General features: G+C 43.0%; 1 protein-coding gene across 1 annotated transcript in view; it reads left to right on the forward strand.

The window, feature by feature from the left end:
• Positions 1 to 2,542: 2,542 nt before the first annotated feature.
• The window catches only part of gmnc (geminin coiled-coil domain containing), a gene marked incomplete at both ends in the record, with an annotated part of 72,301 nt that continues 55,174 nt past the window's right edge, over positions 2,543 to 19,669 (forward strand). The window contains one exon of the mRNA XM_084142623.1: positions 2,543 to 2,674. Coding sequence (XP_083998749.1) covers positions 2,543 to 2,674 — 132 coding nt within the window. The remainder of the gene's footprint in view (positions 2,675 to 19,669) is intronic.

Consider the following 19,669-nt stretch of genomic DNA (forward strand, 5'->3'; position numbering starts at 1 on the left):
AACCAGCATGGCTACCACAGCATTCTGCAGCGATACGCAATCCCATCTGGTTTGGGCTTAGTGGGACTATCATTTTCTTTTCAACAGGACAATGACCCAACACACCTCCAGGCTGTGTAAGGGCTATTTTACCAATAAGGAGAGTGATGGAGTCGGACCGCAGAGTGAAGGAAAAGTAGCCAACAAGTGTTCAGCATACATTGCCTTGCAAAAGTATTCATCCCCCTTGGCGTTTATCCTATTTTGTTGCATTACAACCTTTAATTTAAATGGATTTTTATTTGGATTTCATGTAATGGACATACACAAAATAGTCCAAATTTGTGAAGTGAAATGAAAAAAATTACTTGTTTCAAAACATTATATAAAAAAAGAACTGAAAAATGGTGCGTGCAAATGTATTCACCCCCTTTGCTATGAAGCCCCTAAATAAGATCTGGTGCAATCAATTACCTTCAGAAGTCACATAATTAGTTAAATAAAGTCCACCTGTGTGCAATCTAAGTGTCACATGATCTGTCACATGATCGCAGTATATGTACACCTGTTCTGAAAGGCCCCAGAGTCTGCAACACCACTAAGCAACAGGCACCACCAAGCAAGCGGCACCATGAAGACCAATGAGCTATCCAACAGGTCAGGGACAAAGATGTGGAGAAGTACAGATAAGGGTTGGGTTATACAAAATATCAGAAACTTTGAACATCCCACAGAGCACCATTAAATCCGTTATTAAAACATTGAAAGAATATGGCACCACAACAAACATGCCAAGAGAGGGCTGCCCACCAAAACTCACTGACCAGGCAAGGAGGGCATTCATCAGAGAGGCAACAAAGAGACCAAAGATAACCCTGAAGGAGCTGCAAAGCTCCACAGCGGAGATTGGAATATCTGTCCATAGGACCACTTTAAGCCGTACACTCCACAGAGCTGGGATTTATGGAAGAGTGGCCAGAAAAAAGCCATTGATTTAAAAAAAATAAGCAAACACGTTTGGTGTTCGCCAAAAGCCATGTGGGAGACTCCCCAAACATATGAAAGAAGGTACTCTGGTCAGATGAGACTAAAATTGAGGTTTTTGGCCATCAAGAAAAATGCTATGTCTGGCGCAAACCCAACACCTCTCATCACCCCGAGAACACCATCCCCACAGTGAAGCATGGTGGTGGCAGCATCATGCTGTGGGGATGTTTTTCATCGGCAGGGACTGGGAAACTGGTCAGAATTGAAGGAATGATGGATGGCACTAAATACAGGGACATTCTTGAGAGAAACCTGTTTCAGTCTTCCAGAGATTTGAGACTGGGAAGGAGGTAGACCTTCGAGCAGGACAATGACCCTAAGCATACTGCTAAAGCAACATTCAAGTGGTTAAGGGGAAACATTTAAATGTCTTGGAATGGCCTAGTCAAAGCCCAGACCTCAATCCAATTGAGAATCTGTGGTATGACTTAAAGATTGCTGTACACCAGCGGAACCCATCCAACGAGGAGCTGGAGCAGTTTTTCCTTGAAGAATGGGCAAAAATTCCAGTGGCTAGATGTGCTAAGCTTATAGAGGCATACTCTAAGAGACTTGCAGCTTTAATTGCTGCAAAAGGTGGCTCTACAAAGTATTGACTTTGGGGTGGTAAATAGGTATGCACGCTCAAGTTTTCAGTTTTTTTGTCAATAAAAAATATTTTGCATGTTCAAAGTGGTAGGCATGTTGTGTAAATCAAATGATACAAACCCCCCAAAAATCCATTTTAATTCCTGGTTGTAAGACAATAAAATAGGAAAAATGCCAAGGGGGATGAATACTTTCACAAGCCACTGTATATGGGAACTCCTTCAAGACTGTTGGAAAACCATTCCAGGTGAAGCTGGTTGAGAGAATGCCAAGAGTGTGCAAAGGTGTCATCAAGGCAAAGGGTGGCTCTTTGAAGAATCTTAAATATAAAATATATTTTGATTTGTTTTAAATTTTTTGGTTACTACATGTTTCCATATGTGTTATTTTATAGTTTATATGTCTTTACTATTATTATACAATGTAGAAAATAGTAAAAATAAAGAAAAATCCTTGAATGAGTAGGTCAACCTTTTGACTGGTAGTGTACTGTGTAGCAGGTGATTTGGACGGAGTCAGGCGCAGGGGGTGTAAATCACAGAATAATGGTTTATTCTGCCAATGCAGCGGTTCGCAGCAATGCATAAAACAACTACAGTGCGACTTAACGGCGCACTGGGAAAAACAAAACATACGGATGAATATCCCGGTGATAAAGTACATAATGCTCCACCGAGCTATCGACACCTCCACATGGAAACAATCACACACAAAGACATGGGGGGCAGAGGGAATACTTATACAGGGACTGATGAGGATATATGAACCAGTTGTGTGTAAAAAACAAGACAAAAGAAATTGAATGATGAGAAGAGGAGTGGCAGTGGCTAGAAGGCCGGTGACAGCGAACGCCGAAGCCTACCCGAACAAGGAGAGGAGGCAGCTTCGGAGGAAGTGTGACAGCAGCGTGCCGACACCGGCCTCAGGGATGGCCAGGAGGACGCGGAGTAGGGCGATCCGGATGGAGACGGTGGAAATTCCGCAACAGGGAGGGATCGAGGACATTCTTCACCAGGACCCAGCACCGCTCCTCCGGACCGTACCCCTTCCACGCCACGAGGTACAGAAGGCCCCACACCCGATGCCTCGAATCCAGGATGGAATGGACAGAGTACGCCGGGGCCCCCTCGATGTCCGGGACCTCCCGCACCTCAGACTCCTGGAATGGACCAGCCACCACCAGCCTGAGGAGAGATACATGAAACAAGGGGTTAATACGGTAATCAGGAGGGAGCAGCAACCTATACGTAACCTCGGTAACTCTCCTCAGGACTTTGAACGGCCCCACAAACCACAGGCTCTGCTTCCGGAAGGACAGGCAGAGGGGCAGGTTCCGGGTCGAGAGCCAGACCCGATCACCCGGTACAAAGACCGGGACGTCACTGCGGTGGCGGTCAACGATGCGCTGGAGGTGGACGTGGGCGGCGTTCCACGTCTCCTTCGCATGCCGAAACCAGTCGTCCACCGTAGGAGCTTCGGTCTGGCTCTAAAACACATTGAAATGGTGACAGGTTAGTGGAGGAGTGGCGGAGAGAGTTCTGGGCATATTCAGCCCATGGCAAGAACACCGACCTCTCCCCGTCCGGTGCTGGCAGTAACAACGCAAGAACCTACCAACATCCTGATTCACCCGTTCCACCTACTCATTAGATTTGGGGTGAAACCCAGAGGTCAGGCTGACCGAGACCCCCAGACATTCCATGAACGCCTTCCAGACACTGGACGTAAACTGGGGACCACGGTCAGACACTATGTCCTCTGACACCCCGTAGTGCCAGAAGACGTGAGTAAACAGAGTTTCCGCAGTTTGCAGGGCCATTGGGAGACCGGGCAGAGGAAGGAGGCGGCAGGCTTTAGAGAAGTGGTCCACAACAACCAGGATGGTGGTGTTACCCTGAGAGAGGGGAAAATCAGTTAGAAAATTAATGGATAAGTGGATCATGGCCGTTGTGGAACTTGTAAGGGATGTAACTTACCCGCTGGAAGGTGCCTAGGTGCCTTACTCTGGGTGCACATTGAGCAGGAGGTGACATACACCCTCAAGTCCTTAGCCAAGGTAGGCCACCAGTACTTCCCGGTCAGGTAGCGCACTGTACGGCCGATGCCTGGGTGACCAGAGGAGGGGGACGTGTGTGCCCAATAGATATGATGATCACGGACACTAGACGGCACGTACCGAAGCCCAGCGGGGCACTGAGGTGGGTATGGCTCTGTGCGTAACGCCCGCTCTATGTCCGCGTCCACCGCCCACACCACCGGCGCCACAATGCAGGAGGCTGGGAGTATGGGGGTGTTGTCAATGGGCCTCTGCTCTGAGTCGTACAGCCGTGACAGTGCGTCTGCCTTCACGTTCTTCGTGCCTGGTTTATAGGACAGCGTGAAATCAAACCGGGTGAAGAACAAGGCCCAGTCCTGGCGACGGTTCACCCTCCTCGCTGCCCGGATGTACTCCAGGTTACGGTGGTCAGTCCAGATGAGGAAAGGGTGTTTTGCCCCCTCGAGCCAGTGCCTCCACGCTGTAAGGGCTCTGACAACAGCTAACAGCTCCCGATCACCAACGTCATAGTTCTGCTCCGCCGGGCTGAGCTTCTTAGAGAAGAAGGCACAGGGGCGGAGCTTGGGTCGCGTACCCGAGCGTTGGGATAGGACAGCGCCTACCCCTACCTCGGACGCGTCCACCTCCACTACGAATGGTAATGATGGATCGGGATGGACCAGTACCGGGGCTGAGGTGAACAGAGCCCTCAGGTTACTGAAAGCCCTGTCAGCCTCAGCAGACCAGCGGAGCCGGGACGGCCCACCCTTCAACAGAGAGGTGATTGGGGCTGCGACCTTGCCAAAGCCCCGGATAAACCTCTGATAGTAATTGGCAAAGCCAATGAAGCGCTGCACCTCCTTTACCGTGGTTGGAGTCGGCCAATTACGCACGGCTGAAATGCGGTCTCCCTCCATTTCCACACCTGAAGTGGTGATGTGGTATCCGAGGAAGGAGACGGATTGTTGGAAGAACAGACATTTTTCAGCCTTGGCATACAGGTCATGCTCCAACAGTCGGCCAAGCACTCTGTGAACCAGGGACACATGCTCGGCGTGCGTAGCGGAATACACCAGGATGTCATCGATGTAGACCACCACACTGCGACCAAGCATGTCCCGAAACACCTCGTTCCCAAAGGACAGGAATACTGATGGAGCATTCATCAACCTGTACGGCATCACCAGGTTTTCATAATGCCCCGTGGTTGTGCTAAATGCTGTCTTCCATTCGTCCCCTTCCCGGACACGCACCAGGTTGTACGCACTCCTGAGATCTAATTTCATGAAGAAGCGCGCCCCATGCATTGATTCGATAACAGAGGAAATGAGGGGTAGAGGGTAACTATAGCAAATGGTAGTTTGATTAAGTGCACGGTAATCAATGCAATGGCGCAGACCCCCATCTTTCTTCTTCACGAAAAATAAATTTGAGGAGGCGGGTGAATTGGAGGGACGTATGAACCCCTGATGCAGGTACTCGGAGACGTATATCTCCATAGCCTCCGTTTCAGCCTGCGACAGGGGATATACATGACTCCTGGGATGCACAGCATCTAATTGGAGGTTTATCGCGCAATCCCGTGCCCGATGGGGTGGTAATTTGGTCGCCTGCGTTTTGGAAAATGTGTGTGCCAAATCAAGGTATTTGGGGGGGAATGCGCAACGTGGAGGTAGTGTCTGGACTTTCCACCGTGGTCGCACCAACGGAAACAGCTAGACACCTACCCTGACCCTCTCGCGACCACCCCGTGAGAACCCTCTGCGGCCATGAAAAGGTGGGGTCATGTAGTGCTAGCCATGGAAGGCTCAACACAACAGGGAAATCAGGGGACTCAATAATATGAAAGGTGATTTGCTCACTATGGGTCTCCTGCGTAATCATAGTGACTGGTGCTGTAACCTCCCTAACAAAACCTGACCCTAATGGTCAACTGTCAAGTGCTTTGATGGGCAATGGAATGGACAGGGGAACCAATGTAATACGTAGACTAAGAGCTAAAGACATGTCCATAAAGTTCCCAGCGGCGCCTGAATCTACCAGCGCCTTACACTGGGGAACTACCGTGTAATCAGGGAAGTTGACGTAGATGGTGAAATACGCAGCAGAGGGCTCTGAACGAGTGTGGGTTTGTTGGATGCATCTCCGCCTTGTCGTTTGTCATTATCCGACTGGCCGATGTTAACCGGAGCTCCCCCATTTGATAGCGCCATCAAAGGAGCACAGCATGAAGAGAAAGGCAATCAACGATGGTCACATGTCACGAGCCGTGGAAGCCGAAGACAGTGACCTCCCGCAAAGCAGTCTACTCTCCCAACAAGAAGCCCGATGCAGATACAAACAACTAATAGTTTCGCCATCCTGGAGCCTGATCTTCCTGCACCTTCATCGCTGGGGATGCCTGTGTCTGCGGCCGCAGTGCCTACTACTACGATTTCGAAGTCGACGTCGGCAACCTTCCGTCCCTGCTCCAGATCGAGCGGGGCTTCTCCATCTGTCAGAGGCCTGCATCCTGTGAAGAGTGGGAGTGGGCGGTTTCCTCATCCTTCTCGCCAGCCGTGATTTTGGGCAGCTCCATGGTAAGAAATGTGACCGTTCCTGGTGCAAAAACAATGTCCTATCCCAGAGCTCGAGTAAATTACATTACTAAGCTGCCCAATGTACTAAGTCAGGACATGGAAATCGATTCTATCGTAGTCCATGTGGGTTTTAATGACACTATGAAGGGCAGCTCTGAACAGTTGAAACTGGATTTTAAAGAACTGCTTGACTCTCTGCTAGACACTAACAAAAAACCCATCATATCTGGCCCTGTGCCCTCTCTGAATCGTGGCATTGAACGCTTTAGCAGCATTCTTACTCTTCACAACTGGCTACGTGATTATTGCAGCTCAATGGATGTAACTTTTGTTGACAATTTCGATACCCTTTGGAAACAAAACACGTTTCATAAGGAGGATTGGCTCCACCCAAATCATTTGGGTTCCTGGATCCTTTCACAGCATTATAAGGCTGCGTTAAGACAATGACTTAGCAATGACCCAAGCCCAGCTCAGCTAATCCCTACCATTGTGACGCAGAGTTGTCAAAATGCTTCAGCAAATGTACATTACACCAGGGGTGTCGGTAGACACAATATAAGTAACCTAATTTATATCCGTCTAACTGCCCTGAATGCCTCTGCTGATCCTACAGCTATTGTATGCAGGAATCATGTGCCTAGGAACCAGAGTTATACGTTAGCACTGAGCTGGTGTGCATGAGGAGGAAGGCCACTGTGTGCAGCTCACCCTGCACTAACATAAAGAACATGACCACATTTACTGCTGCTAAGCTTCCCAGTAAAGCAATAAAAACATGTAAGCATCCCAGAAGAAAACTGCTCAAAATAGCCCACTTACACATATGGAGCTTATGAAACAAGGTTCATGAAATCAATAATTTACTAGTAACAGATGACATTCATATTCTGACTCACTTAGATAATATCTTTGATGATACAGTGGTAGCAATACAAGGTTATAACATTTACAGAAAAGATAGAAATGCCGATGATGGAGGTGTTGCTGTTTATATTCAGAACCACATTCCTGTGAAGATTAGAGAGGATCTCATGTTAAATACTGTTGAAGTAATATGGCTACAGGTTCATCTGCCTCACCTAAAGCCCATTCTGGTGGGAAGCTGCTATAGACCACCAAGTACTAACAGTCAGTATCTGGATAACGTGTGAAATGCTTGATAATGTATGTGATATCAATAGAGAGATATACTTTCTGGGTGATTTAAATATTGACTGCCGTTCATCAGGCTGCCCACTCAAGAGAAAGCTTCAAACTGTAACCAGTGCCTGCAATCTGGTTCAGGTTATCAGTCAACCTACCAGGATAGTAACAAACAGTACAGGAATGAAATCATCAACATGTTTTGATCATATCTTTACAAATGCTGCAGAGATTTGTTTGAAAGCAGTATCCAAATCCATTGGATGTAGTGATCACAATATAGTAGCCATATCTAGGAAAACCAAAGTTCCAAAGGCTGGGCCTAATATTGTGTATAAGAGGTCATACAATACGTTTTATAGTGATTCCTATGTTGTTGATGTAAAGAATATATGTTGGTCCATGGTGTGTAATGACGAGCAAACTTGACACATTTATGAAATTGCTTATTCCAGTTACTAATAAGCATGCACCCATTAAGAAAACGACTGTAAAACTGTTAAATCCCTGTGGATTGATGAGGAATTGAAAAATAGTATGGTTGAGAGGGATGAGGCAAAAGGAATGGCAAATAAGTCTGGCTGCACAACCAATTGGCAAACGTATTGCAAATTGAGAAATAATTGGACTAAACTGAATAAAAAGAAGAAGAAACTACACTATGAAACAAAGCTAATGACATAAAGAATGATAGTAAAAAGCTTTGGAGCACCTTAAATGAAAGTTTTGGAAAAAAGGCAAACTCAGCTCCATCATTCATTGAATCAGATGGCTCATTCATCACAAAACCAACTGATATTGCCAAATACTTTAATTATTTTTTCATTGGCAAGATTAGCAAATTTATGCACGACATGCCAGCAACAATTGCTGACACTACACAGCCAAGTATATCTGACCAAATTATGAAAGACAAGCATTGTAATTTTGAATTCCGTAAAGTGAGTGTGGAAGAGGTGAAAAAAGTATTGTTGTCTATCAACAATGACAAGCCACCGGGGTCTGACAACTTGAATGGAAAATTACTGAGGATATTAGTAGACGATATTGCCACTCCTATTTGCCATATTTTCAATTTAAGACTACTAGAATGTGTGTGCCCCCAGTCTTGGAGGGACACAAAAGTAATTATGCTACCTAAAAATAGTAAAGCCCCCTTTACTGGCTCAAATAGCCAACCAATTAGCCTGTTACCAACCCTTAGTAAACTATTGGGGAAAAATGTGTTTGACCAGATACAATGCTATTTTACAGTAAACAAATTGACAACAAACTTTCAGCATGCTTATAGAGAAGGACATTCAACAAACACAGCACTTACACAAATGGCTGATGATTGGCTGAGAGAAATTGATGATAAAAAGATTGTGGGGGCTGTTTTGTTAGACTTCAGTGAGGCTTTTGACATTATTGATCATAGTCTGCTGCCGAAAAACGTATGTGGTATGGCTTTGCTCCACCTGCTATATGGTGGATACAGAGTTACCTGTCTAACAGAACAAAGAGGGTGTTCTTTAATGGAAGCCTCTCCAACATAATCCAGGTAGAATCAGGAATTCCCCAGGGCAGCTGTCTAGGCCCACTACTTTTTTCAATCTTTACTAATGACATGCCACTGGATTTAAGTAAAGCCAGAGTGTCTATGCATGCGGATGACTCAACACTATACATGTCAGCTACTACAGTGACTGAAATGACTGCAACACTTAACAAAGAGTTGCAGTTAGTTTCAGAGTGGGTGGCAAGGAATAAGCTAGTCCTAAATATTTCTCAAACTAAAAGCATTGTATTTGGGACAAATCATTCATTAAACCCTAAACCTCGACTAAATCTTGTAATAAATAATGTGGAAATTGAGCAAGTTGAGGTGACTAAACTGCTTGGAGTAACCCTTGATTGTAAACTGTCATGGTCAATACATATTGATACAACAGTAGCTAAGATGGGGAGAAGTATGTCCATAATAAATCGCGATTCTACCTTCTAAACAGCACTGTCAACAAGGCAGGTCCTACAGGCCCTAGTTTTGTCACACCTGGACTACTGTTCAGTCATGTGGTCAGGTGCCACAAATAAGGAAAATTGTAATTGGCTCAGAACAGTGAAGCACGGCTGACCCTTGGATGTACACAGAGAACTAATATTAATAATATGCATGTTGATCTCTCCTGGCTCAAAGTGGAAGATATATTGACTTCATCACTACTTGTGTTTATGAGAGTTGTTGACATGTTGGGTGCACTGAGCTGTCTGTTTGAGGTACTGGCGCACAGCTCGGTCACCCATGCATACCCCACAAGACATGCCACCAGAGGTCTCTTCACAGTCCCCAAGTCCAGAACAGACTATGGGAGGCGTACAGTACTACATTGAGCCGTGACTAAATGGAACTCCATTCCACATCAAGTAACTGATGCAAGTAGTAAAATTAGATTTAAAAAACACATTTAAAAAACACATTATGGAACAGCAGGGACTGTGAAGCAACACAAACATAGGCGCAGACACATGCATACACACAAACCATAACATACGCACTATACACACACGTACACATGGAGTTTTGTACTGTAGATATGTGGTAGTGGTGGAGTAGGGGCCTGAGGGCACACAGTGTGTTGTGAAATCTGTAAATGTATTGTAATGTTTTAAAAATTGTATGAACTGCCTTAATTTTGCTGGACCCCAGGAAGAGAATGTGATATATTGTAAAGTGGTTGTCCCACTGGCTATCATAAGGTGAATGCACCAATTTGTAAGTCGCTCTGGATAAGAGCGTCTGCTAAATGACGTAAATGTAAATGAGTAGCTGCTGCCTTGGCAGCAGCTAATGGGGATCCATAATAAATACAAATACAAATACAAATGTAGCCTATCATGTCTGTCACTAGCAATCGTTATAAAATACTCTTAAAAACAATGTTGAAAAGGGTATAATGATAGCTAACTTCGCTAGGTAGGCCTAAGTAGGTTGGAGAAAAAAATACATTAGGTCTGCTATGCCCACTATATCAACTATGTTTAGCCAACTGTACAAAGTTTCTAATGGTAGCTTGCAAAGGTTACATTATCAGCTAACAGTACATCTACAAATGCGCCCTTCTGCTGCTTAAGAGGCAGAGCCAACAAAGAATGGGAAATTAACCTAAACCACTCAGGTATAGTTCACATTTATTTTATATCACTGAAATACCAAATGAATGGTTGCCAATATTGAGATATCGTGAGGCTACCCTCACGTATCTGAAATTACATGATCAATTGATGTTTACTAATCATGAATAGCATGCAGTTGCTTTCTGTATAACTCTGATGATAGAGCTAAATGTGCGCAATTGTTTTGCATGGAATAATCTGACATTTTTACTTCTGACTATGCTCTTCAAGAGATGACAATATTACAACCAAATAGTTAATATTTATTTAACAATCCCTTGAAAACGGCTAGCAGTTGTCAATGGTTTTTGCAGAGCTGAAGGTCTCCTTGCCCCCCAATAGGCAAATGGAATGCTCTGCACCTTATTGTGACGGTTGGTTGATAACGACCTATTAGCCCATATAAACGCACCGAATAACACACAAATAAATGGCAAATAAAATAGGTCAAAAATAAATCAGAAGGAAGTATGGTTTGAAGTGTCTAAAATGCATCAAAGAGCTCAGGAAACCAGGTAGAGATGTCTTCTTCTTTCTTTACAAGATCAAGACATCATGGGACATATTTGGGTTGTTTTCTGGTTAATCAGATAACCAGAATACTACCAGATAAATACTTATTTTTCTGGTTGCTAAAAAGATGTGGACAAAACCTCCTTATACAACTAGTATACAACCTGACCATGATGTCCCAAAAGACCTCATAATCACATAAATTCAACCAATTTTGCCCACTTCGGATGACCCTTTGAAGACACTGCTCCTGACCAACTTATTTCTTACCCTCTTAGCAACAAGCCCATACTTTACCTGACACTATGACAAACCTATGCCTGTCTTACTGATTGCCTGACTCACGGCCATACTGCTCTAGTCTGAATCAGTCTGACCTGCTCGAAGCACAAAGGAATGTGTTTTAAGTAGATTGGGGCACCAGCACCTGCCATTTCCTTGGGCCGCAGCATCACTTTCTCCACTGTGGGAGTGAGATGAACATTATACCATTTTTTTCAAAAAAATTTACCGGTAAACGCTCCGCTCACTCTTGGCGCATGGTGTCAGGGGTGGGGGTTGAGAGGCAGTATGGGAGAAACAGAAAGGGGGGAGGGAGAGCGGAAAAAATCAAATCCCTGTATCCCTATATCCCTATATTTCACGCTATTTCTTTTCATCCCTATTGTTCTCTCTGTCCCCGTATCTCTCTCTTTCTCTCTCGGCTTCTCTCTTGCTGATTATGCTGAGGGGTAATGACGTGTGTGGTGGGGGGACTATATAATACAGATGGGCGGATAGATAATGACATAATACTGAGGTAGCTGATGATGGTGAGAGGGAGGATAAAACATACTTTTTTTTCGTCAATTAGCAGACTTACAGGAGCAGTTAGGGTTAAGTGCCTTGAACAAGGGCACATTGGCCGATTTTTCACATAGTCGGCTCAGGGATTCAAACCAGTGACCTTTCAATTACTGGCCCAATGCTCTTAACCGCTAGGCTACCTGCCGTGATGGACCAGGAGGACCAGCCTGCACAGGCTGTGCCCAGGCATTCATGCGTGACACAGGGCCATCAGCAGCGTGTGCTTCAGGCACAGATGTCCCCCCTTCCTCTTCTTCCGTCTTTACTACCGCTAGGCTATTTGCATTGCAAACGAGGATGGCTCGGCCACCAGTCTGCCGCGGCAACCTTTTATTGACGAGGGGTGCAGGTCAGAGGCACTAAAACAATGAGCTGTAAACACCCTGCACTGACAGCTCTTTATTTACAGGCTCTGTAAAAATGTATCATGGTACTACTATGGTGCTTTCATTCATACCATGGTACTACTATGGTATATTCACTTAATACTATACGTATGAATCATGGAAATGTACCATGGTTTTAGCCTTGAAGTATGATGTTACTGCCATGCACCTATAATAATACCATGGTATTGCCTTATTTATACCATGGTATAGATGTGGATAATGGAAATACCATGGTTTTAAACTGCATTATACATTCTACCATGGTAACGCACAATTACGATAAATTATACCAAAAAATATCATATGGTACCATCTTTATTAATTTTGCATTACCATAGTGCAAGGTCAAAAGAGGTTGGTTGGTATTATATTGATGAATTTATATACCAGCATGGGCAAGTTTCTGATAAAGTCATAGGCAGCCAACTATTGATCGTGGACTTCAGGAATTAGCAGAGGGAGCACGCCCCTATCCACATCGATGGGACCGCAGTGGAGTAGGTGGAAAGCTTAAAGTTCCTCGGCGTACTCATCACTGACAATCTGAAATGGTCCACCCACACAGACAGTGTGGTAGTGTGGTGAAGTAGGGTCAACAGCGCCTATTCAACCTCAGGAGGCTGAAGAAATTTGGCTTGGTCCCTAAGACCCTCACAAACTTTTACAGATGCACAATTGAGAGCATCCTGTGGGCTGTATCACCGCCTGGTACGGCAACTGCACCGCCCACAACCACAGGGCTCTCCAGAGGATGGTGCAGTCTGCCCAACGCATCACCAGGGGCACACTGCCTGCCCTCCAGGACACCTACAGCACCCGATGTCACAGGAAGGCCAAAAATATAATCAAGGACATCAACCAGCCGAGCCGCGGCCTGTTCACCCCGCTATCATCCAGAAGGTGAGGTCAGTACAGGTGCATCAAAGCTGGGACCGAGAGACTGAAAGACAGCTTTTATCTCAAGGCCTTCAGACTGTTAAATAGCCATTACTAGCCGGCTACCACCCGGTTACTCAACCCTGCACCTTAGAGGCTGCTGCCATATATGTAACAGATGTTAATCGTACTCTCCTTGCGTTGTGTTTAGTTAAAAGAAATCACCCCAGCCAGTGGTCCCAGTTGATTGTTATTTATTATCTGTGATTAAATAGGAAACAGCATGTAAGTTGTGCAGCACTTAATGATGTTGATGGCTGTCGATGGTAAAATCCCTTGCATCACATTTTCATACTGGGGCATAAACAAAATACAAAAATACAATATAAAATATAACATGTGTAAATGCCTTTGATTAAATAGGAAACAGCACGCTACTTGTGCAGGGCTTAATGATGTTGATGGCTGTCGATGGTAAAATCTGTAGCATGAAAACAACTGTGTTAGCAGTGAGCTTATGTGACCATTACATCGGTGCATGCAAGGTAACACATTTATATACAGCAAGCACATCCCAGAAAGCCCCTCAATCCCTAACAGGTACCATATACCCACATATGTATAAATCAGGAATGTACAGCAAACTTGTACACATTGTAAAATATAGAAATAGAATACAGTATTCAGAACGTGACCTACCCCTTGCATCACATTTTCATACTGGGGAGACCTGATGTTCGCAATCTCCCCCTATCTGCAAGCGGGGCCAATAATAACACGCCTTATTGTCATCGGAATTGAACCAACCAATAAGAGTGCTTGAACATTAAATACACATTTCATTAGAGGCAAGTGGAAACATAACCAACCCTGTTACATATATACAAAGACATGGAATCACTGACCACTTTAATAATGGAACACTAGTCACTTTAATAATGTTTACATACTGCTTTACTCATCTCATATGTATATACTGTATTCTATTCTACTGTATTTTAGTAATGCTACTCCGACATTGCTCGTCCTAATATTGATATGTTTCTTAATTCCACTATTTTACTTTTAGATTTGTGTGTATTGTTGTGAATTGTTAGATACTACTGCACTGTTGGAGCTAGGAACAAAGGCATTTCGCTACACCCGCAATAACATCTGCTAAAAATGTGTATGTGACCAATACAATTTGTTTTGATTCGATTTGATTGTTGGTCCTAGTTTGTCTGTAACATCAAAGAAAAAGGGAAATAGTTGCTGTGAAAAAGGGGTAATACTTTCTGTATTAACAGTACCGTTTTTTTGCTCATGTTTGTGTTCCCGTGTTGCCAAATTGAAATGTGGGAGAACGTGAGATATATGGTAGCCTAGTCTTTGGAATTTTGTAATCATTTACAGTATTTATAGTCAAGGGTGTTGTACTTGTTTTGGCCCGCAGAGGGAGCCGCTCGCTCTAGTGGTTGCTTCATGTGCTCTCACTCTACAGTTAGCATGCCTAGTAGTCAGTTGAATGAGACAGAGCCAAGGCAACTGAAAACTGAAGAACCAGATTAACAAAATATTTAAATGTTATCATCACGGTGAGCGAGTTATAAAGCATAGGATATGAAACACCAAGTTAAGCGGAGTGTAATGACAATAATTGTAGTTATGTGTTGATGCTGTTTTGATGGTTTAATTCATTTATAATAGTTAATTAGCATAGAAGCTAACATCGGTTAAAGTTAGCTCCAGTCAAGCTAGCCTTTCGTAATGGTGGCGACAGGACCAAGGAACGTTCACACAGAGTGTAAACAAAAGGAAACATTGTAAGCTGTTTTTAGGGATATGTTGAGAATTACATTCTGAAAATGTATCTGTGAGATAAGATAATAATTAATACCTTTTTACAAACTGTTTTTTTTTTGTATGTTGCCTATTTAGGATTGTATAAAAGTAACCAATTCAGTTGAATGAGAGCCAACTGAAAACTGTATTGAAGAGAGAAGCACCAGATAAACAATTTTAAATCTTGAAGGTTTCAAACACTACACTGTGGTTTTTCACTCTGAGCTAAAAGGGTTTATGGGGGTACTAGGCCTACGCTTTGCCATTGCAGAGCAAGTAGCCAATGTTGCATTATGTGAGTACCATAAATTACTACGTTTTTGGTCACTTTACCCAAAAATCTGTGGGACACAGACCATCATAATACATTGTAAACAACTACCATGTTTTCATGTTTCCCTACATGCTGCTAGTACAAAACCATGGCATTTTTTTCATTGTACTACCATGGTTAATTTTGGTAAAAAAATTTACCATGGTAACTAGTACAATGAAAAAACTACCATGGTACTATCCTGTTTTTTTGGTCACTACCACATGGCAGGAAAATACCATGGTATTTGCACCAGTACCATGGTATTTTCCTGCCATGGTAGTGACCAAAAAAACATGGTACATTTTTGTAAGGGAAAAGAGCCTCGGCGCTGATTGTTTTCTGCTCAATGGATTCTTACACACTGTGTACTGAGCAGTTCGTGCCCCAGGCAGTTGTCCACTCTACCGGTTACAGTTGTTATTTCACACACCAAGCCAGATACTTGGCTTCATCTATAATCTGTATCAACATTTTAGACTTTGTATATAGTTTGTGTAAATTATTTTGTCTAAATGTTATATTCGGTCCGTATATTTACTGTTGGCAGCACCATTTCACCAGGTCAAATTAAAGTTTGATCTCCTGTGTTTAAAATAGCATATTGTTCAAAACTAGGGCTGTGGCGGTCACGGAATTTCGTCAGCCGGTGATTGTCAAGCAAATAACTGTAGGTCTCACGGTAATTGACCGTTAATTAACATAAACACATAGCCTACAATCCATTAAAAAAACTATAATAAATCCATGTAATATAGCCTACACCTTCACAATAAATTCCATTATTTATTTTAGACAGGTCTAAAGAAGCATGATATGAAGAAAATGTAGTCTATTTCAGAAGAAAAGAATAGCATACTCTGAGTTGTCCTTATGTTAGGTCCTGATGTGGCTATGCCAAATGGCTGTGGGCTACACTAGTTCATTTAGCAGACAAGATTTGCTTATAATTCCGTGGCATTATTTTATAGTATGAAGAATACAATTGAACAAAGCTGAATAAAATATAAATATTTTCTCCAAACGATTTGAGGGAGCGCACACACTATTCTCTGTTGAGGGGTTAACAAATAAATAGGTACTCCTATATGCTTAATTTAGAGTTATTAATAATAATATAATAATATGCCATTTAGCAGACTCTTTTATCCAAAGCGACTTACAGTCATGCATGCATACATTTTTGTGTATGGGTGGTCCCGGGGATCGAACCCACTACCTTGGCGTTACAAGCGCCGTGCTCTACCAGTTGAGCTACAGAGGACCACATTAATGTAACTTTAGTTGTTCTACAAACGTTGGGCTATTTGTTTTGATTTTTAATACATTGTAAGGCTGCATGATGACACTAATGATGATTTGAAAAAAGTCGGGGAGACCTGATTTGTTTTTTGCGCAGGCTGTACACACTCCAATAGTCTCTCATTCACAATTTGACAAGCACTTGATAATGCCTCGAATTTCACAGTGGCGTCCCCTTTGTGGCCATAATGCACCCTAAAAAAATCCATGCCTTTTGCGGCCCGGAGTGCTGCGTTGTGCCCTTCTCCCAGAGTGTGCTGCGCAATCCAAAGCATCTCTCACTCACACGGCTCTCCGTCACATGATCGGGTCTTTCTCACAGGCTAAAAGTTAAGACAGACACATCGGGGACGCAACTGCGCGCGTCCTTATCCAATTCCGAGGTGAAGATATTGGAAGAACTGTCCACATTTACTTTTTATCAGCCAACAAGATGAGTAGGCCTAACGAACAGCAAAAGCACTAGCCTATGCCATAGTACAAAAGTTGACCTATTCTATTCTGTGCGAGAAATAAATATTCCAAACATAGTCTGGGACAGTTGTGGGATGCGATAGATCCCAAATTAATACAACCACTAGCATCAAAAAACATTTTTTATGCAATGTGGCTGACGCAACAGATCCGAACGTTTAGCTTAAAATGTTGATAAACTATTAGACTATTTCTTCACATTATAAGCGCAGCAATGCGCACGTGGTAGTAGGCTATAATGTTCCATTTTGTACGTTTAAATTTTTTGTCATTTTTATCCAGAGCGACTTACAGTTAGTGAGTGCATACATGTTCCATTAGTGGAAAACACCATTATCAAAAGTGACCGCAAATGCAATTATGCATGTAATGCTTTTATTATAAAGGTTCATTTTTATGGTGAAAATTATCTTCCCCAAACTTGAAACTCACACGCTGCTTATTATATGCCAGTTAGGCTCTACTCCCCTTGTAAAGCGGATTAATGTGCTTAATTTTAAGAAGTTATTTGGCCACTTTAGTTGTGATACAAACCTATCAAAACATATAGGCCTATGGGCTAGGCTACATGAGGTGTGCCACTATGATTAGAACAAGTCGCAAAAAAAGGCAGTTTCTTATGCTGGGCATCATTCACAAGTGATAACTAACTGTAAGTCGCTCTGGATAAGAGCGTCTGCTAAATGACTAAAATGTAAATGTAAATGTCATAATATATAATTCACAAGTGATAGGCTAATATTGTCACCCATCAGACTATTCTTGATTTAATCTTGTCTTTACATATACTAATAATATATGTGTGACATTTGTTTTGATTTAGAATGGACCATTATCATCCACCTGTCTCGAAACAGGGGCAGCGGTAAAAAATACATGTCATCTATGCACTTAAATAGCGAATGGAGGACGCTTTTCCCCGTGGTTTATTTTCATGCCAGCCAGGTAGGCTATACTCCTGTTGTAGATATAAGCAATGTGCTTAATATTAGGAAAGTTTAGAAATAAATATAGCAGGCCTAGCCTATAGTAAGCTGTTTTCTCCCGCAATTGCATAGCCTATAGAAATATTGCGCCACATGAGCTCATGGGCTCTCGTGAAGTATTTGATTAGATTTTAGAATACATTTGCATTGATGTCAGAGTGATTAGAGGGACAATAGAGTGCTGAGTACCAGGCAGTTAGCAAGTTTGGTAGGCTACTAATGACCAGCAGCAGCATCAGAGCTTGGAGAAGCCTAATTACCGTGACTAAACAGTCAAGTGGAATTTAACTGCCTTCATGACTCGTGACCGCCGGTGTGGTGGTAATACGGTCACTGCAACAGCCCTATTCACAACCTCCAAAAACGTTCTAATACTCTACAGTACATAAATAATTATCTGAACACCAATTTTAACTGCATGACTATACTATACAATCCTTGGGGCTTTCCTAACCAAGCCTCGGATATAGTATACCTCAACAGACTCTGTGAAATGCGAGTTCTGCCAACCCCTTACAAATCAACAACTACTTAGGCTAATTCACAGGCTCCTATAGTACATGTCTAATCATAGCTAGAATGTATGCATCTCTTCATTGAGACATTTGAATGTATGCATTTCTTTATTGAGACCTTCAAATGCACACATATTTTTAATGAGACCTTCGAGGGGGTCTCTCACTGTCTACCCATGCCACATAGCTGGGTCAATCCACAAAAAGAGTTCCTTTTGCATCCCTTTGATATTTGATATTTTAAAATTCTAAAGAAACATTGCACATCTGATAATAAAATCATAATGTAAAAGCAGGTGAGCTGGTTCTACTATTTTAGGCCATTTTTTGGTATTTTGTGGTGGAAAACTGAGTGGGTCGAGCATAATACATCAACCCTGTTACCCATAGATAGACAGCCTAGGAATGTTTTTTTAAATAACTTTTTTTTTGTGAAGCTTGCATTCAATTGCCTCTCCCTGTTGCACACAACATGCTTCCTTTCCCCCTGTCACAAGGGGATTTATGGTTGATTTAAGATTAAATCATCAACCCTGTTATGGTCAACCCTGTTACTTTATTTGGCACTTAATATTTATTTAATATCTTGAGATGGGAAAATGTATTTTTTTATTAAGTTGAACATTTGCTCTTTATGGCAGAATGTCCAGCCCACTTGTGTTTCCATCACTGGGCCTGAAAGAGATGCAAGATTTCCCACGTGGAGATCCAAGAATGTCTGCTCTGTCTCTCTCTCTCTCTCTCTCTCTCTCTCTCTCTCTCTCTCTCTCTCTCTCTCTCTCTCTCTCTCTCTCGCTCTCTCTCTCTCTCTCTCTCTCTCTCTCTCTCTCTCTCTCTCTCTCTCTATCTATCTATCTATGTTCTCAGATATTTTGTTTTAAGAGAAGTTCAAGTACTCACAACGATTGAGTTTTTCAGCCAGGTTAACCACCCTATGCCACTGATAGAGTACCCTCTTCATGAAAAAGTGGCACAGCGCATCTTTCTGCCTGCAGGTGGGGCCAGTGAAATGCTGATAATAAGGAGACGCAGTACCCAACCGAGGAGCAACTGTGGAAATTGGAACAGGACAACTTTTTAAAACTCTCAACCATTGTAATT

This window comes from Coregonus lavaretus, assembly GCF_964263955.1.
Source record: "Coregonus lavaretus genome assembly, chromosome: 26".
Classification (NCBI taxonomy): Eukaryota; Metazoa; Chordata; class Actinopteri; order Salmoniformes; family Salmonidae; genus Coregonus; species Coregonus lavaretus.